Here is a 26,410-nt window from a genome sequence, read left to right as displayed (position 1 = left end):
CTCGACTACTGAGACGAGTTGGTGGTATAAGGGAAAATGAATCTATGTTCAAAGGAACTACTATAACGTATTGCAGAAATGCAATGTGCGTCGTTTGATATGTCTAGTACTTTTTTTTTTTGCCCTGAAAAGGGCAGTTTGGTGTTGGAGCAGGTTGTACTCCTAAACTTCATCTCTCAAACTTACGACTATACGCAAAATGAGATCGTAAGTGTACTAGCGAGATCTGAATTCTGCATCAGTTTCCAGTCTCGCGTAGAGGGAAATGTAAACGTAGTGTCGAATGCACATTACATGTGGTTGTTGTCTAATGCACATTAATTTGGTTGTATTGTGTTGTAAAATATGAAATACGTGCGAGGCGGTAGGCAGTGATCCACTGGAGCGGGGCAGATAGTAGAGAGAGCAGGCGAACGAGGTGCCGAGTGGCGAGGTTGGGGATAACTTCCCCTACTGGCGTTTGCTGTTTTACGATTTATCCCATATTTAATGAATGATTCTGTGAATGTCAGGGTGTTACAACATTCGCAATCACCAAGAATCCAAACACAATAATCACACTGTGACAAAACTGCTATTATGTATCACAGCGATTTTTGCAGAGCTCTCACAGTTCATAGCTGTGATGGCAAAAGATGTCACATCCCACTTCTACTTTAAAAGGAATATGGTAATTGATAAAGTTCGAAGTTGTACTACAGTTCTTTACTGCAACTGTAATGCACAAAGAAAGAATAGCATGAGTCACTGGTATCCAGACATTATTCAATAATAGCAAAGACCTTGCACACTTGAAGCTCCACACTTTTCCATTAACTATATTCGTCATTACTCAAGTTTCCTTGTTCATAACAGAAACACACACAAAAGAAAAAAGGGGTACACTTGCAACAATGAGTTAAAAAACAACGTAATTTATCATTTGTTTATTCAACATGACAATACACAGATTATGATCTTGGTCTTTCTTTCTTCTCTTTATACAATGCAAGTAATGAAACGTTTGCAACTTTCACTACCTTGAAACGAACACCTGAAAAAAAAAAAAAAAAGCACATTTTTATATTGTCATTTTAACTACAAAAAGCAGCAGCAGCAGCAGTAGTAACAATGTTTAGATCAGAACAGGACAGAACTATGTAACTCTATTGCTACAGGATGTAGCCCCACACCTTGGATGTATGCTCTACATGAGCTCACAAGTCAAGGATGTACACCAACCACATTCTTACAAATTTAAACCAAAGCAATGACTCGCAAAAATTGTGTTCACATACACATAAGGTTCCAAGAACTGTAAGCTCTTTAAAAAAAAAAAAAGACAGACGCTAGACGTTTGATATACTTTTTAATAAGGAACAACTGCAAGTAAATGCACTATGGTGTTCTAGAGAGTCATTCAGAAGTTTTACTTACACATAAGGAACTTTAAATCATTAACACTACATATTCATTACATTAGCCACATTCGAAGGAGACCTGTTCTGGCCACTAAAGCAGATTTCATTAGGAAGAAATATTCATTTTACTTTTACCGATTTTACAATTAAACTGTTGTTTAACATTATTGCCTCTAAATGTAATGGGGCAGAAGGTTCAATGTATCCTGTTCATGAGGAGAAGCCACCTGTGACGAGAAAATCCTGAACATTCTCCTTCCTACTGTCATTATTAAGCTTCTTAAAAGGTAAAAAATCTCTGCAGATGATGTTGCTAGGAGCCAGGTCTGAGCTGTAGAGGGAAAGATCCACTTAAATGAAACAGCTGCTGGGAGTAAGCTACAGTTTGTGAGCACACAGTACCATACAGAAAACTCCCGCCCATTATATTCTGTACCAAGTGTCACAACTTAGGTGTTTCACAACAAATGCTACACTGTCACCTTCAAGATACCACTTTCTAACATAATTTGAATTCAGAATTGGCATATCTCTTCCTGTATCCAACTGAATTGGATTTTGTTTTAATATGTATGATATTGGTGATTAAGGCAGTGATAAATCATAGTAAGTAAATTTACAATCCAACATTTGGCTTAGTGACTAGGGAAACCATGACCAAAAAAACCCTAGTCAGATTGGTCGACCCTTGTTAATCTGAAATTGGATAAATCGAAAACACTGTTAAATCAACAAACTGTTCAGTCCCAGCCAAATTAATAGAGAAAAATCCATCGCTTAAATCAAATTCTGGATAAACCGTACTATGAACTGAAATTTTGTCCCCTCAGTGCATATTCCGTAAATTATTTCTTGGCTAACATTGTAACCTGAACATACTGTATTGTGCACAGGAGCATTTCGTCCTTTGGAGCTTTCAGGGCTTACCTGTATTGACATTTAATATACAACATAATATGTATTTCAATTATAATGCACTAATATAGTATAAATAAAGCCTAGTTCTCTTTAGACTTTACTGGACTGTCTATGCGAGATCCTTCTAAAGACTACACAGCTGCTCTGGACATGGTCCCTTCAGAGAGTATCGTCATGTTGAAGGCAGTAGTCCATCATACAGGGCTGATTTTTTTTTTAATTATAAGATAATAATGTTCCCATTTAGTTTTCTACTGTACAAATTCATTATTCTTTGTTGTAAATTACATAGTTTGAAATATCTTAATTCTGACAAACTTCAGTCTATTAGTGTGCCTGTAAAATGTCCGGTAACATTAAAAATAATGTATGTCTATTACACTAGTAGGGTTAGGAGTTTACACATAGAAAAGGTTATTTACATTACAGTAAAATATGAGTAAATAAAATATGTACAGGTAATTTACTCGCCCAACCCTGTACACTAGTTTTCATGTTATAAAGCAAATCTAACATAAAGCAATTGCATACATGAGGAGTGTGGGCTAGAGGGATTGCTTGTATAGCATTGTCACCCTGAGTCAGAACGTAACTTTACACTGGAGTTTACAATGCAAAAATCCATCTGCTAGTGAAAAACTGGCACAATACAATGCCAACCAAGCAGGACAATGTTGTCGAAGTTATGGTACATTATATGTAGTAGCTTTTGAATGCTGTATCTTTCCCACTGTTATTGCGAGTGTAAAAGTGTAAATTGTAAGCATTTCAAATATTCTGTCATACACATACTTTATATATTCTTTGCTATGCACATGGAGGGAAGGAGGAAGCAATGAATACAGACCAATATTCTGAAAAATGTGACATTGGACTTGTACGAGGCGCGTCCAGAAAGTAAGTTTCCCTAGGGTCGTTTACAGAAAAGAACCACAATTTCATGGAAAGATTCATTGGAACAGATACAGCAATTGTTGAGCTATTTTCAACATATTCCCCACAAGGATTAAGACATTATTCATATCGTGGGATCAACAATGAGATGCAGATGGTTGTCAACACTGGTTCCAATCCCAAACAGCAGACTTCTATGGCATAGGGATATAAAGTTGACGACAAATGTCTCAATTCCAGTGGGAAGTATGTTAAAAAATAGCTCAATAATTGCTGTATCTGTGCCAATAAATCTTTCCATGAAACTGTGTTTTCTTTCTGTAAACGGTACCAGGGACACATTCTGGATGGTCCTCGTACATCGAAGTGTTTTAAAGACTACCATATGAAAGTGCAAGTTGTAGGTGGTCAGTGTAAGAGTCAGAAGTAAGAAAAAACAGAAATTATTACATGATGGAATGTTAGCCTACATATTTTTTTAGCATATACATAATTCCTATATATCCAAGTTCAGTAATAAGGCAGTATTTCTTTAATCATAGGGCGTGTTTAGTAAATATTTGCTCATGTCACACCATCAAATGCATAACAACTATCAAATGAGGTTAAAACAGATAGCATTTCTAAATTACACACTTATTTATATCTAAGATCAAACAAAGTAAACAGTCAAAATTAAATTGTTCATCTCTACCATATGAGCTTCACAAACTCTGGACAAATTTGTCCGTTGAGTTAAAACAGAGGTCTGCAAATGTAGTATATTTCATACATGTAGAACGAGACTTCTTAACCCCACCCTCTAGTTCACCTGTACCGGCAGGGTTGATTGACGTCTGTAGTGGATGCAACATATTGTGAGAGGGTAAAATGCAATTTCATTTTTCCACCATTATAACATATGAGGAGAATGAGCTAGACAGGTTCGCTGTAATTACTGTAGAACGGCTGGAGGTATAAAATGCCGATCACTGAATTAGAAGGTTAATATTGCTGTCAAATTTTTAAGGATATTTAATTCATTACATTATGCAAATGTTTAATGAGTAGAACATGTGATTACCAGCTTAAATTATAAATTCACAAAAATAATATATGAGCTTTGAGGGATCCAATCCAAGACACTCCAAAGTTTGGGTGCCACTGATCTATTTTAAAAACAAACGGTCTATTTTCTAAATTGAGTACAAATTGATCCATACACACATTCTACATACTTATCTACCAAATCAGATATTCGTGAAAAACCTCATAAAATGTTGTGCATGCTTACCAGGAATATCTCCCACAGCATGACCTTTACGACCAAAGCCTGCCACCAGGACTTCATCATTCTCTTCAATATAATTCAAACAACCATCTCGTGGAACAAATGCTGTTATTTTCTTTCCATTCTTGATCAGCTGTACTCTCACACACTTCCGAATAGCACTGTTTGGCTGCTTAGCTTCTACTCCTCTGTGAAAAACAATAAAAGATAATCTATCAGCAATATCACTTTTTGAATTGCAAATTGATCTCCTTTCAGATTCCTACATTCTGTGAAGTTCTCATGCAACCCACTGTTATCACAGCTGTGACTTCTGGAATTCCATTTCATCCATAAAATTCAAAATACACCTTTCATTCAAGAGTACTTTCTGAAACTAATTTATTTATATATAATCCTTTTTTCCTCGAAAACTATGTGATACTGGTTGTTTATGAAAAAATTTTGTTAATCAAAACCTACCCACATAAAGAATCGATTGGGAGAAGGTAACATTTCCCATAACAAACCGAAAGTTGGGGTACCTGTGGTCAACTTCGAAATTTTTAATGAGAACATAGATCACTGAAGGTACCATTGGAAACTACTTTTAAAAAAAAAACAACTTCTACTGAAACTTATTTTTTGTAACTTTTATTTTTTACTCATAAAGCAACAAAAGTGGTATCTTCTGAGAAATGCTTTATGTTGTTTATGTACGTACACTAGGGTGTCCCTTATTTTCCGACTTCAACATCTTTTAACGCCCACCCTCCAATTTTGTTTGAGTGACTCTAAAACATGTCTACACAAAATTTTGTTGTGACTGAAGCATTGTAATCCATGCCAACTGAAGCACGAGCTCATGTGAAGAACATGTCTGGATTTATCATGCTGAGTCAGGTCTTGGCCTGTCAGTACATGCAGTAATGTCAGTTCATCTGTTATCAATTGTGTCGCACATGTTTTTGGGTCACTACTCTAACATGTCACATCATTAAGGCACTACCCGGGAACGTGTTTTAACAGGTGATATAAAATATCTAATAACGGACACAAATTACCATCAAATAGACAAGTGCTGGAAGTTTTATTTTATAACATATGGGAGGTAAAATTAATTTTTTGTGAAAGTACTAATCTTGTGGTTCATAAGTTATATTTCGGGAGAAAGCAAGAATTCCGACAAGAGCTATTCAGCATTGTTCACAAAAAAACTTGCATTTCGAGTGGAGAAAATTGTAAAAAAAAAAAAAAAAAAAAAAAACGCAAGGAAGTGTGCAGACATTTTTAAATGCCATGAAGAGGAGTTCATAAATAATTTGAACGATTTAATATCTCACACACCAATGTTCTACAAACAATCAGTTGGAAGAAGACAGGATGTCTTTACTTAAACAGCAAGAGCCAGGATGTAAACGCTACCTTGCAGGAGTAGACAGAAAACTAGTGGATAAAGAAAAAAGGCTGAGGCAAAGAAAATTAGAAGAAGAGAAAAGACAAACGAGACAACAATGTGCAGCATCTACTTCTACATCTTCTGCTGTACCTCCTTTTTCATCATCCAAAGATTCAAATAAGGTATTTCCAATTTTAGATGATATTGATGTTGGTCAGTTTATAGGACAGACTTCTGAGAGTATATCAATGTAGGATGCTACAAGGCGAGGTACCAAAAATTGTATCACTGCAAAATTAATGGCTGCTTTGAACAGAGGTTAGCCAAGTATAAGAGGTTCTGTACATATCAGGTGACAGCAGAGGCACTTGGCACCAATACTGAAGAGTTCCCTATTTATAAATCTACTATTCATCAAAACAGACAGAAGATGAGAAGAAAATGTTCTGAAATAACTAAATCCACTTTCAAGGATGATAACCCTGCAATGCTTACTGTTCATTGGGATGGTAAAGTGTTGCCCACATTAAATGTCAAGAGACCCAAAATAAGAAAGACTTCCAATTGTTGTTACATTTGGGGACAGTGAGCAGCTCATCGGCCAGAATTACAGAATAATTCTGGTAAAGAGCAAGCAAATCCTGTTTGGAGTGCATCAACATATTGGGATATTGAAGACAATGTACAAATTCTCTGCAGTGACACAATTCCTCAAATACTGGCCGTTTTAATGGGGTATGTCTCTTACTTGAACAAAAATTGGACAGGGAGTAGTTATACTTCCCGCGCCGTCATCACATATATGAACTTATTTTACGATGTGTATTTGAATGTAAAGTACGTGATGTAACAAGCAATACCAAACGTATCACTTTTTAAACATTTGAGGGAAAGCTGGAAAAGTGTCAATGCCAATAATTTTCAAAGTGGCAGAAAGAAAAAATTATGGATTATTTAACAATGCTCGGAACTGCAGAGGTTATATCAACGTCGCCAGTGTGCTGTAATTTTTTCCTGCAAGAGTTCATTTGCACACCACTAAATCTAGTGACATGAGCCTGTCGCATTAAGCACACTTAAATGCCATCAATCTGGGACGGGATCGAACTCGCAACTTCTGGCACAGAAGGCCAGCACTATACCAACTCTGCCACCAAGGGCAACGGCACAAAGAATGTGGAAGTGTTTTCAATGAGTCAGAAATTAAGGAAATTTTAGACTTTTATGACTTTTAGATAAACCAACACTGAGAGGTGATTACTGTGAACTCGTAGAGTTCTCTGTAATATTTTTGAGAAGAGACTCTGGGGAGGGACTAAAAATATGCCCTCCGGGGCGATGCATCAAGCAAGATGGCAAGAGCAATGTACTGCTTAAAAATGTTTCTGCTAAGATCTCAACTTAAACTATCCATTAAAAATAAAAATGCCTTAAGGGATGTCTCTCTGTTCATTGTAATTGTTTATGTCAAACCCTGACTTCAGTGTGCAGCTGCAAAAACTTCTTAAAAGTTCTGAATATTATATTCAATTTCTAGGGCAACAGTTGATGTGGTTTTTGGTACTCCTTGGCATAATCTTTAGGCTGAGTTTTGAAGAACAGACATTTTTTGTAGATCAGTTGTTAAAGCTCCTCCTTATATTTCACATCCATAGGTCAATTTTGATCGTATATAAGCAGACAATACATTGTAATATTGCATAATGTAATATTCAACCAATCACACACTAATTACAAAAAGGATTTAAAAATACATTTAAGATTGCAAGCCTCATCCAGAACTCAGCTGTTCTTCAAACTGTCAGATATCCTGTGTAGTTTCTATAAAATAAACAAAGAAGAAATACCAATCTATATCACAGACACACTCATTGCTAAAACTCCAGTTGTGAACGAAATTCATCCATGGAAATGGATGATTCCAGAACATAGCACACAAATTCCATGAAATCATTCCAAAAATGATCCTCCATAGATTCTTATGTTAGATGCCATGGAACTACTCTGCAGCACATATAAGGATCACCTTCAAATTTATAAGATCGAACTCCAAATCCTAATATGGGACATCAGGAGCAGGGTATTATATTCCAAAATATCAAGAAAGTTATTTCATACCATGTTCATCCTCTTCCAGTCTTGACACTGAATTGCGAGCTACTGATGCTGCTCAAATTTCTGAAAAATCTATTTTCATACTTATTGACTCCAAGGGGGCTATTTAATATAATTAAATATGTACCAAACCTATACGCACATAGAATTATTCCAATTCAGAAACAAGTAAACTAAAAAAAAACTCCGAAAGGAAATACCATTTCAATGGATACCTAGTCATTGTGGTATACCTGGAAACAAGAAAGTCGATAATATTGCAAAACAGGCAACATATTTGCAACCAAGACCTCTTCAAATGATATCTCTATCCAATGCTTTTGCTTCAGTAAAGTCTCATTTTATAAACCTATGGATCAACAATTGGCTCTCTTCTGACAAAGGAAAAATTTTACAGTCTGTACAAAAGAAACCAAATGACCTGGGAATGTACAAAAACTTGCCCAGACATGTTCAAACATTTTTAACAAGAGCCAGAACAAAGTCACATTGTCACACAATTGTACCTACATCGATTTCACATTTCTGATAATCCTACTTGTCTGTGGAGTAATAATCATGATGAAGATCTGGGACACATTCTTCTATACTGTCCATCCATAAACCACAAAAAAAAAGTAAATTAAAATCATCAGTATCAGTTGCAGAAGACACAGCCTTGCAGTATATATTGACTACACCCCAACTCTGGCTACTAGCAACAGGCATCTATAATGAACACCGTCAAAATACCCCTCATTTCTCGTGAAAAACAACTGAATAGACTACAGTGAACTTTATGTTCTCAGCAAACAGCTGGACACATTAAGAAGATTGATTAAAAGTTCTGAAATTATATGAAAGAATAGATTCCACAATTTCAAAAGAAGCTGTAAAGAAATTTAGTCACCATTATGTGGTATTTATCAGAAGAGTCATCTGTCCTATTGCTCTTTGATGATGAAGTAACTGTAGCAAATTTGAATAGTGAGAATCTACACATGGAAAAGATATGTATGTATTCCTCTTTGTGGAAATTTGGATGGGCAATTATATGGTAAGTTTAATTTTATTCTGATTACTAATCATTTTTTATTCTTTTAATTCCTTAATTTACATATTCTAATTCAATCTCATTTTCATTTCAGGGAAAACAATAACCGACTTTGTGTCAATGAAGACCAGAATTCTGTTCTCTTGCTTGAAGATGGTCAATAGTTTTATTCAAGAATTTCCTTCGACATAGACAAGCAACAATTCATATTTAGAAGCTGAAATGATAGTTAAGGTGTTAAAAGCTGTGAATGACTCCGCTGAAAGGGGTGTTAAATTAATGCACGATTTTCATGGACTATTTATTGCCTGTAGATGAGGAGCAAAAGCAATTTGTGTTGTGCTGTGTTCAAGAACATCGTAGACTGTACCCAGATTGCAAGACAGAAAACACTGAAAAAAAAAGTATCCACAAGAATCCTACAAACCATAATGGACTCTAAAGAGCAAAAATGTATTTAATTTTAATAAAAATTAAGATATTATACATTCATCAATAGCTTTTACACTGACTTCGAACTGCAAGACCTAGAATTCCTAACATTCAAACTTTGCGCTCAAGTCGGCATGGGTTAATGGCATCCTATTGAGATGAAATTTTGTTTTTGAGTAAATCTGACCAATTGGAAAATATTTTTTGGGGTGGGCGCAAAAATTTTCGATTTCTTTTTGGTAAAATAAGGGACACCCGAACGTACACTCTTCATAGTAAGTGTTCCAAATGTGCATCACCCTTTGTTAAACAATGTTCTGATCTCCTCCCAACATCCATGATTGCAAAGAGAACTTCAGCACAGCTGAGAGACCCACAGTCTTCTCTAATTCTTTGTTTTATGTCTTCCCTAGTTGTTGGACGCACCTGGTAGATCATGTCTTTAATTCTCCCCCATAAGAAGAAGTCATTTGGAGTGAAGTCAGAAGATCAGGCCGGACAAGCTTCCTCATCCAATCCACCATAGAGGAAATAATCAGTTAATAACTCCCCGAGTTTATGTGGAAAGTGAACTGGACAGCCGCCCTGGTGAAGCCACATTGTCAACCGAAGCGCAAGGGGAACATCATGAAGCAAGTGGTACAAAATGTTTCGGAGGAAGTGTGCATATGTTCTACCATTCAAGTTCTCCTCAAAAAAAGTATGGTCCTATGACTCGGTGTCTGAGGCCACATCACGTGTTGAGGCTCCACATGTGCTGATAATACACTTCACACAGCCAGTGTGGATTAACTGGAGACCAGTAATGGGCATTGTGGAGATTAACCTGACCATTATTTTTTAAAGTTGCCTCATCAGTCCACACAGAATTCTGAGCTTGAAATCAAAGTCCGTGTTCAGAAACCAGTTGCAGAAATCAACATGAGTCTGGAAGTCATGTCCCCCAATTTCCTGATGGAGATGAATATGGTATGAATAAAATTTGTTGTCTTTGAGAATTCTAAACATTGTACTATGGTAAAATCCTGAGTCACAGGCAATCCTCCTTGTGGAGTCATGAGGATTAACTATCACCGCAGCAAGGACATCGGCAGCTCTTTCTCATTCCTCTCACAGGTCGTCTCATACACTCACCCTTGTTGTGTCTCAGTTGCACCAAGTCGTTTGTACGCACATGCTTTGCAAGATGCTGGAAAACACTGTACGAATGAAGGGCGCACAATGGATATCTCTGCGTAAACATGTGCTGCTTCTCTGCAATTCAGATGGCATTCTCCAGATATTATCAACATATCAAATGCTTCATTTGTGAATGGTATTTTCCAAATAGCAAACTGAAAGGGAGACGGCGTGATATGGACGAAAACAAAATTCACTGTTGCTATGCAAAATAAAAGACAGTGGAAAGTGCCTTAGTTTCAAGATCTGCAGTGTTTACAATTGAGGACCGTTTTTGCAAAATTGAGATTTTGGTGGATTCGTTAACATAAGGCAGGCCTCTACATGATGTTCAAAGCATCTTAGTAAAATTGGGTCATTTCTCTTCATTGTAGTGTGTTAATGTGTGATCATTTTTTCAAAACTTGCTTTCTGCTATAAGTGAGAGATTCAGCAAAACTTGCTTACTATAGTGTTTTGTCTCTCCTGTAAAATTTAGTTTTTTCTGTTAGCAAGTTTTGCAAAAACAGTCCCCAATTACGCTGTATCTACTACCGGAATAGTACGTACATAACATATAGTACAGTACTACTTGGGATAACTATCTTTACCAGAGCATGTTTATAAATCAACTCTATTGCACTGCAATATTGGGAGTACACTCAATAGCAAATTGATGCAATCAGTTGCTGCTCTGTTATTGTGCGGAAAAGTTACTTCAGAACAGCGTTGTCAACCCTGAGACTTGATCGAATCATGCAATTGGTTCCAAATTATCGTACTTTTGATTGGGGGATCGTATACTACATATAAAATAGGCATATTTTGATTATTTTATCTAAACTCTTTCCACAGTGTTTTATTTAAACAATTTTTTTTTTAATTCTTATAAGGAAATAATTATTAAAAATTAAATATCAGCAGGAGGATCCTCAGAAGGATCAACAACAGTAGGGATAGAAGATCCAGAACCTACATCTAGTCCTTTTACAGTTTGTTTCATCAGAGCAAAACCAAACTTTAAATTAAGGAACTGTTTACCATAATTCTCTACAATTTTGTTTTCTTCCTGTATGTTTAGGTACACCGGAAGTAAATTTTTTGGGAGTAGGACCTACTTGGACCACTATCACTATCTCCTTCGTCCATTGCCACTATTCCACGTCAAAACCTATTACAATGACACCTGATTTCTTACTGCCCGTACACTACCACGAAACATGACTTGCACAAGCAAGTACAGGCTGTTCCTTGTTTCTTTGTATGCACAAAATAGGTCCATATATTGAATATGTTTATTCCCTTTTTCTGTTACGAGGTTCTCGAAGCATTACAATCAACTTATTAGTTATTACATGCTTACATGGCAACAGTAATTATGTTTAGGCTATTGAGAGGATTGAAGAGATCATTTCTCTGAGATATTTGGTAATAAAGAAATGTTTATCAGCAACATTTTTTAATGGCCACACGTAATGGACACTACGTGATACCTTGTCGCTATAATAATGTTTACCAGATCACCTGGACTTGGGAGACATAGGAAAGCAATGTTTATAGAAATATGTTTTGCGACAGTCGGCTTATACAGCACTTGTAACGTGGAAATGCTATATGCAGAAACTACCAAAAACCTACAAGTGAAATATACTCGTAATAAAGAAGAAATGTATGTGTATATATATATATATATATATATATATATATATATATAATTTCAAATGTCATAAATTGTAATAAAATGTTAATAATCCTCTCTTTTGGACATGTTTATATCCTCTTTGTCGACACGATCGTCCATTTTACGCACTATCTGCGGGTTGTATCGTACGATCATACATGATACTATTATGCCCTGAGGTCATAGCCAACAGGACAACAATGACCAAGAGCCACCGGCATGGCTGAGTTGGTTAAGGTGCTTGCCTGCCAGTCTGAAGTTGCACTCAGGCACGGGTTCGATCCCCGCTTGGGCTGATTACCTGGTTGGATTTTTTCCGAGGTTTTCCCCAACCGTAAGGTGAATGTCAGGTAATCTATGGCGAATCCTCGGCCTCATCTCGCCAAATACCATCTCACTATCACCAATCTCATCGACGCTAAATAACCTCGTAGGTGATACAGTGTCGTTAAATAACTAAAAAAAACAATGACCAACGATATGTTTAACATTGATTTGATTATGGAATATGGTTAGGAAATAAATTATTTTATTAATTTATTAAATCTAATGACATTCGTACTTGTTGGCTAGATTTACAAACATTACTTGTAGCCATTCGTAATAACACTGACAGACCAGATGCATGTCACTGGAGATGCATAGATAATGCTTACTGTCTGTTCCCAGCTCAGAACCATGGATCTTCCTCCGTTAGCAGTTTTAGCATGTGAACAGCGTATAGAAAAGTACTGGTCTCTCCACGTGGACCTGTGTCAGCGAACATACAATAGCATGTCACTTCAAGCCCCACAAGGAGGCTTAATATTCATTTTCTTTTAAGCAACTCCCAAGAGGCGTAAGTAATTGTAAGAAATTATTGGCCTAATTAATATTTACGTCATTGACCACGTGACTGTAACTCGTGTAAGACCCTTAAGACATTCTTTCCATCATATATACTCATTTGTATATCACTGACAGAAATATCTTAATCATGGGCAAAACCGGCACATAAGCCCTTTGACTTCTCTCACCCACACCTTCCCCAAGTAGGCATTGGAAGGAGTGTTTTTCGGAAGTGAATATAGAGACCAATATGTCCCAAGGAGGCAGGTTGACAGTCAGTAGTCAGCCAGTGAGACAGTTAAGGAGTTGAACCTTGACTAGCAAGACATCATGAATTCGACAAGAAGGCTTTACCCTCCCGCAAGGAAGAAACTTGGACTTTAAATTTAATGGCATCAGGAGAAGAGCTCTGCCACCCAATGGCAGAGGCCCCAGGCCAACTATACTTTGTAAGTAGAACCACATTTAACTTTAATAAAAAGTGTTGTTATGGATTTGACTTCAATTACTAAAGTGAAGACTTCAAAGTTACAAATACTGTCACTATACTTCCAAGTAGGAAATCCCCACCTTAATTGTTAACAGTTCTATTGATTTCAATAGTGGTGTCAGAATCCGTATTAGCATAACATTGGGTATAATCAGAGATGATGAATCCAGTGATCTCCGCTCAAATCTCATCCGTCCTTTTCATGGGAGGAGGGCACGACAATACCAAATTATCGTACATGTACAATTCAGTTCGTACTGTTGGCAACACTCCTTCAGAAGTATACTATATGTAGTGACAGCACTGTGTGCAATATTGAAACCTGGAAACTCCGCCTAGGAAGTCACCGAGGGAAAAATACGTCCGCAAAGTAGAAAGATAATATATCATTTATTTAACTTCGAAAAGAAGAAAAAAATGAGTGGTCTATCCTCTGAACGAAAGCCATAGGGAAGAGTGAAAAATTGGTGAGAAAATAGCAAAAGAATGCGAGAAAGCTAGCATTTCGGGCAAGCAATTTGTGCCTATAACGTAGCACATTTTTTCAGCTATGGACAACATTTTGACATGTAGTGTTATGTAGCCTACTACCTTCCTCCAGGCTCTCTTCTCTGCTATGAATATATCTTCGATGTAAGTTTCTCGCTCCGAGTTATATGTGTCTCAGGTAGTAGCCTACTGCATCTTTGCAGGTTGTGTACAGGCTCTCTCTCTTCCCCTCCACTTACCGCTCCCACCATAATACGCATATTAACATGATAGTGGCGACCTCGGACAACAGCGGTATTCCTATTTGTTCCAAGTAATACGTGCATAAACAACATACAACATTTCTCTACATAACATACAACATTTCTCAGAAGATACCATTTTTGTTGCTTTGTGAGTAAAAAATAAAAGAAAAAAAAAAGTTTCAGAAAAAGTTGTTTCTTTTTAAAAATAGTTTCCAATGATACCTTCAATGACTCATGTTCTCATTTGAAATTTCGAAGTTAACAGGTCCTACTTCCAGTTTGTTATGGGAAATGGCACTACCACCAATCGGTTTTGATTATTAAATTTTTTATGAACAACCAGTATCATATAGCTTTCAGCGAAAGAAGACTGATATAGGTGGTCTGAAACACCCAGTGTGTATATATGTGCTGCTAAAAAGAATACCTTTTCAACCCTAACATACCCATGTAAAATATTATGTTAAAATTTACGTGTTATGAAGTTTCTTCTGCTCAGTAATCTTAAATTCGTTTCAAAACCAAAATAACATCCTTAAAAATAAAATACAAGTACACAACAAACACAATGGCCAGAAAAATTCGAAACAAACAATACAACCCCTAATTTAAACATTCTCCCACTGTTCCTACACATTTATTAGAGGAATATTTTCTTCACTGCTTGGGGTTTTACGATGATGTATGACTAGCAAGTGTTTACTTTTTTTTTAACATACGAAAGACTATCTACAATTATTCGTAAAATACTTGTGTACCGGTAGTGCATGGCATATACTTGGTATTATAAGTGGTAGTACCACACATGTCTAGTGAGGAGATCCAATTGCTCTCTCGCATGGGAGGAAAATGAATCAGTTTATAGAAGTGATTTAGGCCTATAATCGCTTACAAATAAACAACGCACTGGTAAGAGGTAATAAGAAAACTTACATAGACCTGCAGCTGAAAGCCCTAATGACAGCTTATATACCAGCTAGACATGGTCCCAGAACACTTCAATCCCTGAAGAAGATGGCAGAGCTAGTCATCAAAAGCGTGGAAGCAACTATCCAACTCAGCGGACTGAGAACCCGAGAAGAATTTCACCTTCATATAGCCCAACTTTAAATAAAGCATAAAACTGAGGTGTCACAGCTTATTTGCTATGTTGGGGAATGACCCAATAATGACCACTCCCTGAAAGGTTCGAGGGAGATGGGGTGTTTGCTGTTCCTTACCAACATGCCGTTTGTGACGAATTAGGTTGACAAACATTTTATTCTGTACCTTCCACACATGTACTTTTGGTTTTTGATACGCCACAATGTTTGGATCTGCAAATATCACTATAATTTTATTAATGTGGTTGAATCTGTTGCAAAATTACTGGTATCCCTACTGTCCCTAAAAACTACAAAGATCTGTTAATAAATTTGTGTTGAGACACATCAAAAGAAAATTGAATTTTCATCAAGTGTACCAAATGTCTATCCGATTTGACCCAGTTAATTACTCCTAATGTAGATTTAAAATGACAAGTCACATGAAAACAATGTGACGATGTTAATGGTCGTCCAAGCCTTAGTGAACATTCAGGAACATGCGAGTACATTTTGAATAAAATGACTACAGTAAGAAGTTTCCCAAGTTTAAGATGCTTTGTAAAGAAGGCTCAGTCTGAGCATTTTCAAACATGTAAAGAGCAATTACCTGCGGGACAAGCTCTTGTGCAAATGAATTTTGCTGAAAACTATGCTATGGTTTCCCAAGATGTGCCCATTAGGGTCATTCTGAAGTCACAATTTTTACATGTTGCATTTGGGTTCTCAATGGTACTATGAAATCCTATGTCATAATAATGGTTTGTGATATAGTAAATACCCAGTCTGGATTTCGTTTAATACTACTTCCAGGTTTCATCAGTATAGTACCAGACCTGATGAAACATCTACTCTGTTGAATCCATGATGCCCGGTTACACCAAATAGACTAGACATAATGGTTCCAATACAGGCAATCCATAGGGTCAAGTTCTGTACCACTGTACTTTGATGGACCTTGTACATAAGTTATAGTAAATCTGTTAGTCGAGCCTCTGTCAACTGAAAACCGGTTTAACCAAAACATTTAAGTCGAGTAACTGAATTTTTATAAAGAAATATAAGTTATACAATGTACAGACCCAGAAACAAAATTTGGGTCACCCAAATTATAACAAGCGATGAGATTGTGCAGTATGTTATATTCATGTGACCCAAATTTTGTTTCTGGATCTGTCCTTACTGCATTAATGAAATAAAAAATTTATGTACAATATACAGTACATTCAATATACAATAGTACCCTGATTACCAGTCACCCTATTGACCAATCAGCAGATTATTATCAGACTTTTTCTCTTACGTCTTAAAGCATAAAAAAAATTAAGTATGGTACTGTAATTATGTTTGTCCTATTTTTTTCTAGAGATGGTTATTACACAGTATGCAGTAAATATACTTCTGCTACCATCAAGTGAAACAGTTACTTGTGGGAGAGGATGTTACTCTAACTTGTAAAATAGTCACCGACTGCTTTCAAAGAAATTACCCCAAGAACTTCCACACAATTGCAAACCCGTGCACCATTCAGTTTTTGTCCTACTACTTGAGTGACCATACTATATTTCTTCTATGCAAAATGTCTTTCACAGGTGTCAATAACCTGTATACAGTATACAAATCTACAACACGAAACCTGAACTATATTCCTGTCTTTCCACAGCCATCATAAGGAATTTACTTGCTCTTAAAACCCATCATTGACAACCGAACTTAAGTACCGGTACTAAACTTTCGTTCTACTCCACTGCATGTTAACATAAGACCATGGAAGAAATTACAAAGCTGTATATATTATGCACTTAATTTATGAAAATATTTTATGGTACAGATTATCCAATTTTTTCAATTAACTGTTCATTCAACCTCCTTCATTACCATGGAAAAAGACAAGTTCTACTGTATTTTTAATTTCAAAACTTTATGGGCAAAATATATGGTCAAAACAGAAGCAGTTCCGAAGAAAAATAGTCCTCACTAAGCAATGCAGACAAATATGACCATGGAAGAAATTACGAAGCCGTATGTATTATGCAATTAATTTATGAAAATATTTTATGGTACAGATCAGAAGTCTGCATCAGACATTTTAGCTCAAGCGTCAAGTAGTTCATAGCATAATCCAATAGGCAGCACACATGCATGATGGGTAAAAGCTTCACAAGCAAAAAATCCTTGAAAGGTATAAGCTGAGCATTACGCATCCTTCTTATTACAGGCAAGTAGTACACTATCAGAAAAGGAGCACGAGCTAAAAGATGTGAAGTTGAAACTACTCAACAAGGAATACAAGTGTTAAAAAAGGTATGAAGAGTGATGTGTAGGACAAATTCTTACTTGTGACTTTACAGGATGATAAAAAGGTGGGTTATGTTTCTTGTAAACATTGTTCGACCTTGTTGTCATTCTCTTCTGCTATAACTCATCTGAAGACACGTGTGTAAATTTCGTCCAGAAAGAAGATCTGATTAAGTGCCATTTGATATAAAACAGAGTGTTACACAGAAGTGTGTCGATATGCATGATGATCTTCACACATTCAATATTGTTTCGGGTACAGGATTTCAAAACTACTCTCAGGAACTTATTAATATAAGTGCAGATTATGGACATATAAATGTTACTGATATTCTTCCTCATCCTACAACTATCTCCAGGAACATTCAAGCATGAGCAGATGAAATTAGAGAAAAGGTGATGCCAAAAATCATTTATGCAGCTGAAAATTGCAGTTGTGCCTGTGCTGCAGACTTATGGACTGATCCATACAAAAATAGAAGTTTCCTCACCATTAGTGCCCATTTTATTGACAACGAATAGTCACTGAAGAGTTGCATTTTAACTACGACACAGTTTCCAGACAAAAGTAAGATGAGAGAAAACATCAGAGAGGAGATTGAAGAATAGGTGACAGAGTTGGAAATTTTTCCAGAACACATGGAGAAGATATCCTTCGTGACAGATCAAGAACCAAACATTAGAAAAGCTCTGGAGAATTATTCCTATTTCCCATGCATTGCTCACTGTTTAAATACTGTGCTAAGACACCTATTCAATGACACATTTCTGAAAACTGAGTTACCTACGTGTCAGCATAAAATTGATGCTGCAAAACATGTAATTCGTTACATGAAGAAGACTGCTTCAGTGAAGTGTCTTCAAAATGCACTGAAACAGAAAGTGGATACTAAGTGGAGTAGTCTATATACAATACTCAATTCATTGTTTGTGGAGTATGATAATGTAGTCGAAGTGCTGATAAAGAATACAGTAGAAAAAACCACAAGGCTACGACAACTTGGCACTGCATGTCAGAAACTTCTTACAATCCTTCACAGAAGCTACCAACTCACTCAAGGAGATACCTATTTCACTATACAACTAATACTTCTTTAGGTCCATAAACTGAAGAATCACTGTGCAATAACCGGTGAGGAAATTGAAGAGATTACAAAACTCAAAGAACGTGCACTTCGTTTATTGGAGGATAAAGTTAAAATTCAAGATATCCACAAGATAGGTACTTTTCTTTGGCCATCGTTCAGAAAGCTCAAATATCTCAGTGCACTAGAGAGAGAGAGAGTAAATACTGTGTACTGTGAGATGAATGTGTTCTGAAGTTGAAACCTCTGTTGGCGATATGTCCGACATATGCCAACAACCCTCACCCACTAAGAAACTGAAGTCCGTGTTTGCTGAATTACAAGAAAATGGTGACGAGCCTACGGGAAACGAAATAGATTTGTTCATCGCAAGAGAACATGTTGATGATGATGAACATCTCTGCTGGTGGAAGAAAAACAGTAATGTGTATCCTTGACTTGCAGAAGTAGCCAGAAGAATATTATGTATTCCTGCCACAAATGCAGCAAGTGAAAGGAATTTCAGTGCAGCTGGGAATCTAATATCAGAAAAAAGAAGCATGCTCGATGCAGACAGGATTAATGATATTTTGTTTATTTATAACGTCGGGAAGAAATTTAATGTTTAAGTGTACAATGATGAACTGTGTACTATCATCATAGATGTTTATAATATCTGATAGATGTTATTGGATATAAATGTAATTATTATAAATAGAGAACATAATTACGATAATGCAAGAACCACATCAAGTGTAGTAGTAGTAGTAGTAGTAGTAGTAGTAGTACCGGCAGTGGTACCAGCAGTGGCAGTAGTAGTAGTAGTAGTAGTAGTAGTAGTAGTAGTAGTAGTAGTAGTAGTAGTAGTAGTAGCAGCAGCAGTAGCAGTAGTAGCAATAATAATAATAATAATAATAATAATAATAATAATAATAATAATATCCCATAATAATAGTGTTTCAATCTTTACGTCTGTAGCAGTTGTACAGCATGATTATTCATTTTATTATATTTTCTGTGATGTTATCTCTATACTAATGTTATTAATCTACTACTATATCAATAATATTTTGTAAAACATTCCTATATTGTCGCAGTGTATAGGCGAACACTATGTATGGACCTATCATATTATATTTGTGGTGAATCAAATATTGGATAATTATTAATTAACAATAATAATTGTATATCTAAGTTTTTCCATGCTATTTTATTTATAACTCATGTTACTGTTGTTTTGATACCTTCCATTAGATGTTTGTCATAAACGCAGAAAATAAAACCTTATTTTTTTAGTGTCCGACATCTGTGTATCCTATCTGTCGCCCTCCATACAAGATAAGACATGTCAATGATATGACCTGTACTGTGCTTGTGTTTCCTACGAGCGTTATCACAACAGACCTTCTCATTCGAGGGAGAGATATTTGACCGAGTTCAAGCAAGGGATTTAACTCCAATGCAGGACTTCTGGTACAGATTATCTGATTTTTTTTATTAACTGTTCAGTCAACCTCCTTCATTACCATGGATAATAAGATTCTACTGTATTTTTAATTTTAACACTTTATGGGCAAAGTAGAAGCGGTTCCAGACAAGTACAGTGCGTTCGTAGCTTGGCCGGACTGGAAAAAGACTAGAACCTTAGGTCAGGTCACTAGTCCACAGCCCATAGAAAGTCTTATGAGAGCTTCGTATTGTACTACTTCTAAAAATATCTGGTTATTAGTTTTATATTAGAATGACATATAATAGGCTACATATCAAGCAGTGTATTCTACGAAACAGTCTGGCCGAGCTACGAATGCACTACAGTTCTCACTAAGCAGCTCAGAGGGATATGTGCAAGGGCAACAACACAGCCTATTGTCTACACAAGCCAGCTAAATTCACCCCTACCACTAAGCAGATTTAACATTAATGACGGAAAAAGATGTGAACAAAATAACTCGAAAGAAAATTTCGGAAGTTTTCTTAAAGAAACAGTGAAGAACCAATGTTTCGAATTTTGTAACACTGTAACTGCTGTATGCATTGTATTAACGTTTTAATATACGAAATGTTTTAACACACAACCTATGAGTCAGTTTCTACCCTCTTAACCCTAAAAAGGGTATAAATGTGGTCAACCCCATTTATTTGAGTTAACAGAAGTTTTACTGTAGTACTGAAACATTTAGGCTAAGTCCAAACTTTTCTTCAAAATTTTGCTGTAAATTAATCTTTATTTTGGAACTGTTTCACATCATGAATGAGCAAGTCTTTCGTCCTTTACTCCTCGAACATTTTCCAGTGCAGCTTTACATAGTAGTGTTTAAATTGCTACTAAATAGATCACAGTTATACTATTAAATGTGCTAAAAAATATCAAAATTGGTTAAAATTATAAAAGTAAACAAATGTGAATATAAATAATAATCTATACTTTAGAACATGCAGACTTTCATATCACTGAACCACAGGCTTCAAAAGTTAAACTAACCATGTATATATAGACAGACAGACAAACAAACAAAAACACACACACACTTACACTTTTTCTAAAACAATTCCTTTGGCATGGGATGCACCACCAAAAGGATTCGCCTTCCAACGTGTGCCAAGATGTGCTTTCTTGTAATCATTATCAGCCCATCTCTGTTCACGGCGATGATTCACATGCTTACGAGCAGTACGCAATCCACGTGGCTTTCCTAAAAGAAAATTTTCAGATTTAAATCTCTTGAATTTCATCTACATTAGAAATATATAAACACTGCCACATTAAATTTCATTGATAATATTCCATAGATATATCAGCATTCTAGCTTTTATATGTGGAACAAGTAAAAAGTTCATTAAGAAGTTATCCATTATCAATAATAGTTACATCGCAATCACTAATCACCTAACATGCCCACACCCATGATGACGATCATCACATAAAACGATCGCTGAAACAGAATGTTAACAGTTACTTTTAAATTTCAAAACAAATTTAATTGTTTACGAAAAACTCTGAAACATTAATAATTAATTTAACTGTTTTAGGCAAAAACACACTTGAATACACTGTTAATTTGAATACCGTAGTTAATTTCATGTTATTATTTCTGCCTAGTAATACTTATGACCATTTCTGTTCGAATGCAATAGCTAAAAAATTTCAACTGAACTGAAAAAAATGTGGATCATAGACAAAGAAGTGGAATCACCATTGCAACATGTGTTTCACTGATCTCAAAAGCAGGAGGAAAGAAAGGTTGGGGGCATTGTGAGCTCAATGATTGACATGTTCACTGTGAGAGCTGACCATCTCTATGTGACTTGAAATAACCATTTTTGTTTCTGTCCCAGTTAATTTCAAATAGATTAATACCCCTATCTCAAAGTTTGTATAAAAAAAGAAATATACGTTACCTGTAATTCCTATACAAAGTTTCATAAAAAATCTCTTAAATAGAAGGGAAGTTATTAATTTTGTCTAAATGCACCCCCTATAAAGGGGTAGTTCCTCTCATACAAACGTAATCAGAGTTTGTAAACAAAAAATCTATGTGCTACCTGTAACTTCTATACAAAGTTTCGTGAATCTGTTATACAGGAGAAAATTTATTAATTTTGTCTAAAACCACTCTGCATAAAGTAGTAGTTTCTTTTACAAGGGGATAGTTCCTCTCATACAAACTTAATGAGAGTTTGCACACAAAAAATATGCTACAGTACCTGTAACTCGTGTACAAAGTACCAGAAAATTCTATTAAGATAGGAGAGAAGTTATTTTGTCCAACTAGATTTGCATTGTACATTGTAATAAAGCGATTTTATGTTGTATTTTAAGTGCATAAATTAATGTACATTCATGTAACTTAGTTGGCGGGCAGGCAAAGAAGCGTTGAGTTAACAGGACCTAAGTCATGACAGGCCAATCAGAGAAAGAATTGACACTCGCGCGGTGCATGAAATGAACAGGTGACGCTGGACAGCGTACCAATACTTTTGTGCCAACGTGTGTAAGGGGTGGAAGTACGACTGCGTTGTTTGAAATGGAATTGTTTGCAGACATTTTTGCCGTGCATAACTTCAGCAGTGATTGTAGTAAGTTAATACGGTTTCTGTAGCAGAAGGGATTACTATCAAGTACGTACACTTGTCCGAAATATGGTGGTGAGATGAAGTTATCCTCGCGTACAGATATTGGTGATGGGTGAAGGTACTTTTCAGTGCCTACAAATAATCAGAAAAGAGCAGAGTCTGCATTTGTCAAATGCGCATCATTATGCTAGTCTGCATTTGTCAAATGCACATCATGCTTTCGAAAAGGCACTTTTCAGTGCCCGACACCCAGCATCGGGCTTGCAGCCCCGGTACCCTGCTTTTTTTATCATGTGCTACACATCGGATCATCATCGGGGCTTGCAGCAGTCAACTGTAGTCTAAATTGGAGTCAAATTTTGTAAAAATATATATCATAAAAATCGTCAATTTTCCTAGTAATTTGTCCACATCTGTATTATACAGTATGCGCCAAAACAAGGAGTGCTGAAATTATCGCTCATCTGCAGTCCAAGTTTCCCTAGCAACTAAGTATTTATTTATTGTATACAATAGTTTGACATATTGTGAAATCAGTGGTGTTGATTTCTGCAATTATGGTTCTCACAACAAAGGCGGTGTTTATTGTCGAGCATTATTGCCAGTCATACGGAGTACTGAAATTGCAAACATATTCTGAAAATCAACATGCCATTATAACATGCAACATACGCATATTATTTGTGTGTTAATGCTTTGTGTACCTGCAAAGACTATATCCATTGCATATATACGATACAGTTGGGGGTTATAGTGTAGGGATATGCCTCCCACTGCCCCTTAAGATACAATCGCCATAACCCTTCTATACTATGCTAAACCGTAAAAAACCAACATAACTTAATGTATAATAAACATAGATAAGAGTATCTGTGTTAACAATAAGGCCTACAAGATGTAATAGTACTTCAAAAGTGCCATAATTATGTGAACAGCTGCCATCTTCTACGCAATTACCGCTCACTCCGGTATTGTGCACTTAAGCCAAAACCGCACTTTTTATTAAAACTAAAGCATTTTGAAGCTTTAACATTATATGATGTCTCAATGGACACTGCAAAATAATCTAGTAAATAACTGAAGTAACCTGAAATTATTTTACTTAGAAATTTAACGTTCTGTCTTTGGACAGTTGACTAAAAGCAAACGGCACTGTGCGTACATGGTAGACATTGATGGTAGCATCTGATCATGTGTTAATCATATTCCACTATGTTTTACTCTTTGACTGCGTGTATTTCCGTAAATAATAGTTAAAGATAACGTGGACTGAACACCCCTTTACTATGAATCTCCAGAAAAGCTACACCCAAAAAAGCACAATTTTTTTTTTACTTCACTTATCTTTGTGAAATACATTTTCGCAGTGACAAATACTAACAAGACAAAAATCGTTTGATACTTGCCTATATATTCTAATGCAGTTGCAGCCCCCTCCCCCACCACCGTACTGGTTACAAATATAACACTCGAAAGATCCAAGATGCAATACTACGGAAACTAAGGAAAATTCGTCCTGGACCTTTAACATGTCATGTTGGTAATTAGTAGGGCGGAGCGACTTCAAAATACCGTGTACAGATACCCCAAACTAGCAAGCTATCTCGTTCGCGCAGGCGCATAGAGCACAACTCCCCTACCACTGTCCGCCTACTGCTGTGCACTGTGGACTAGAACAGTACAGTTCAGTTCTAATAACAGTTCAGAAGGTTGTATTCTGTGTAAGAACGTGTCTACGCGTGGCTGTTGTTTGTGATAGAAATATTTCTTCTATTATGATGAGTAGTACATTATCGGGCAAAGTTCTCCATAGTCAAACGCTATAATCTACAGTATAATTTGGGCACATATAACTAAAATAATGATGGAACATTTAAGTCAGTCATACATTATACTAATGAATATACTTTTGCAATTAGAAAATAAATCATCAACACCAATAACATTAAACGAGTTATTATGTATTACAACACTGCTCAACATATTATAGGAAGGATGCAACTTGAATATATTGCCAGGAAGTCAACTTTTCAGATAATATGACTATACACGGGTATCGGAGTGTAGGTAGGCCCCCCGTCTTCAGCTGTACTACCTCCCCTCTCCAGGCAGCTTCCCAGTTTGAGTTATCTGTACGTAGATGTCATTAGTGCTTTATTTAATTATGTATTTCTGGTCCAGGGGACATCTTTTTATGTACTTATCTACCCTTGTGCCATCAATAAAAAAAAAACATGTTTTAATTATTTTTAATTTTCGCAGGCTTTGTACATAAGTACTTACGCGGTATTCTGAGCATAGCGAGTAGGACTAGGATTTTCAAAACATAACAAATTATTTCATAAGGTGAATAAATTGCTAACTTCATGTATACAGAAAACTATTCCATGAATTAAGATAGGCCTACATTGTTGGAGCATGTATGTGCATATTTGGCAATTTCAGCAATTGAAGCTTTTTATACCCTTGTCTATAGTAAATGTTGGTGTTCGTTCTTTGAATTTTTTAGAACTAAGTTATATTCTTTCATTTTCTTCTGATAAAATTTCAATATTTCTATTCTTTTTACTATTTTAAGACATAATTTGGTAGGTGCAATCCGTGTTCTAAAATTTTCCCGAAAATTTTAGAACACGGATTGCACCTACCAAATTATGTCTTAAAATACTAAAAAGAGCAGATTTGTCTGCGTTTGTCGGATGCACATCATTATATTTACGAAAAGGCACTTTTCAGTGCCATTAATTTATTTTGTGTGCACAAGGTTGGAATTTTGAAGTAAGAGGGAAAGGGGTGCAATACATGTTCTGGAGTTTATCCAAATTTTCCCCTCCCGTATTCTGTGGAATGTGCAGAATGGGCTTTACTCTAAATGGTCACGAGTCAGGATAAACCAGTATACGGTTACCTCAACGCCAACGGTTCTAGAATACTAAATAGAGCAGATTTTATCCGTTTGTCGAATGCTCATCGTGTTTACAAAAAGGAACTCTTCAGAACCAATAGTTTTTGCGTGAAGGTTAGAATCTTGCGAGAAGAGAAGGAAAGTAATCGTATCTAATACGGGTAAGCCACGGTATCACCGAAATAAACAATTACCGACAATTAATAATTTTTCGCAATTTTTCAAATTCTGAATGGCTCACTCTTATACTTTCATAGGTCTGTTAACTGAATTTTTCCACATTTACCCATGCATGTAGTAACTTCTAAATTTGTCTTCGACTGATCATCCACGTGCAACACAACAAATAGCCCAAAGCAGTATCAACTCTTAAAATGTACCCACCCACATATAGGCCGCATTAGCATAAAATAATAAATCATTGCCAGACATCACCTACAACTTAAATACAATGAATCATATTAAATACACAAAATGTTTTCACAAAACAAATTACTTACCCATCTTACACCAAACACGTTCCCAAGTGGAAAAGACAACGAAATATCTCGTTCTCGTTCTCTACGAGAACTGGTCAATGTCGTCAGATTGTGCACTGATAATTTTCCTCATGATGGATCTAAATGTCCCTTCTACAAGTAACATTTCCCTCTACT

General features: G+C 36.1%; 1 protein-coding gene across 1 annotated transcript; it reads right to left on the bottom strand.

The window, feature by feature from the left end:
• Positions 1 to 911: 911 nt before the first annotated feature.
• Positions 912 to 26,410, bottom strand: RpS23 (ribosomal protein S23). The gene is made up of 4 exons (XM_069833439.1): positions 26,255 to 26,410; positions 21,309 to 21,468; positions 4,486 to 4,670; positions 912 to 1,033 (listed from the first exon to the last, which is right to left on the bottom strand). Exons 1-4 carry the CDS (start codon positions 26,256 to 26,258, stop codon positions 951 to 953), a joined length of 432 nt encoding a protein of 143 aa, XP_069689540.1. The 5' UTR covers positions 26,259 to 26,410; the 3' UTR covers positions 912 to 950.

The sequence above is a fragment of the Periplaneta americana genome, chromosome 8, assembly GCF_040183065.1.
Source record: "Periplaneta americana isolate PAMFEO1 chromosome 8, P.americana_PAMFEO1_priV1, whole genome shotgun sequence".
NCBI classification, from domain to species: Eukaryota; Metazoa; Arthropoda; class Insecta; order Blattodea; family Blattidae; genus Periplaneta; species Periplaneta americana.
The sequence above is the reverse complement of the archived record's forward strand: the minus strand, read 5'-3'. Positions and strand labels throughout refer to the sequence as shown.

Coding starts and splice junctions, on each gene's coding strand:
- RpS23 (XM_069833439.1), bottom strand. Junction 4,671..21,308: donor GGAATTGTTTTAGAAAAAGT/GTAAGTGTGTGT, acceptor TGTTTTTCACAG/AGGAGTAGAAGCTAAGCAGC. Junction 1,034..4,485: donor TGCTGTGGGAGATATTCCTG/GTAAGCATGCAC, acceptor TTTTTTTTTCAG/GTGTTCGTTTCAAGGTAGTG.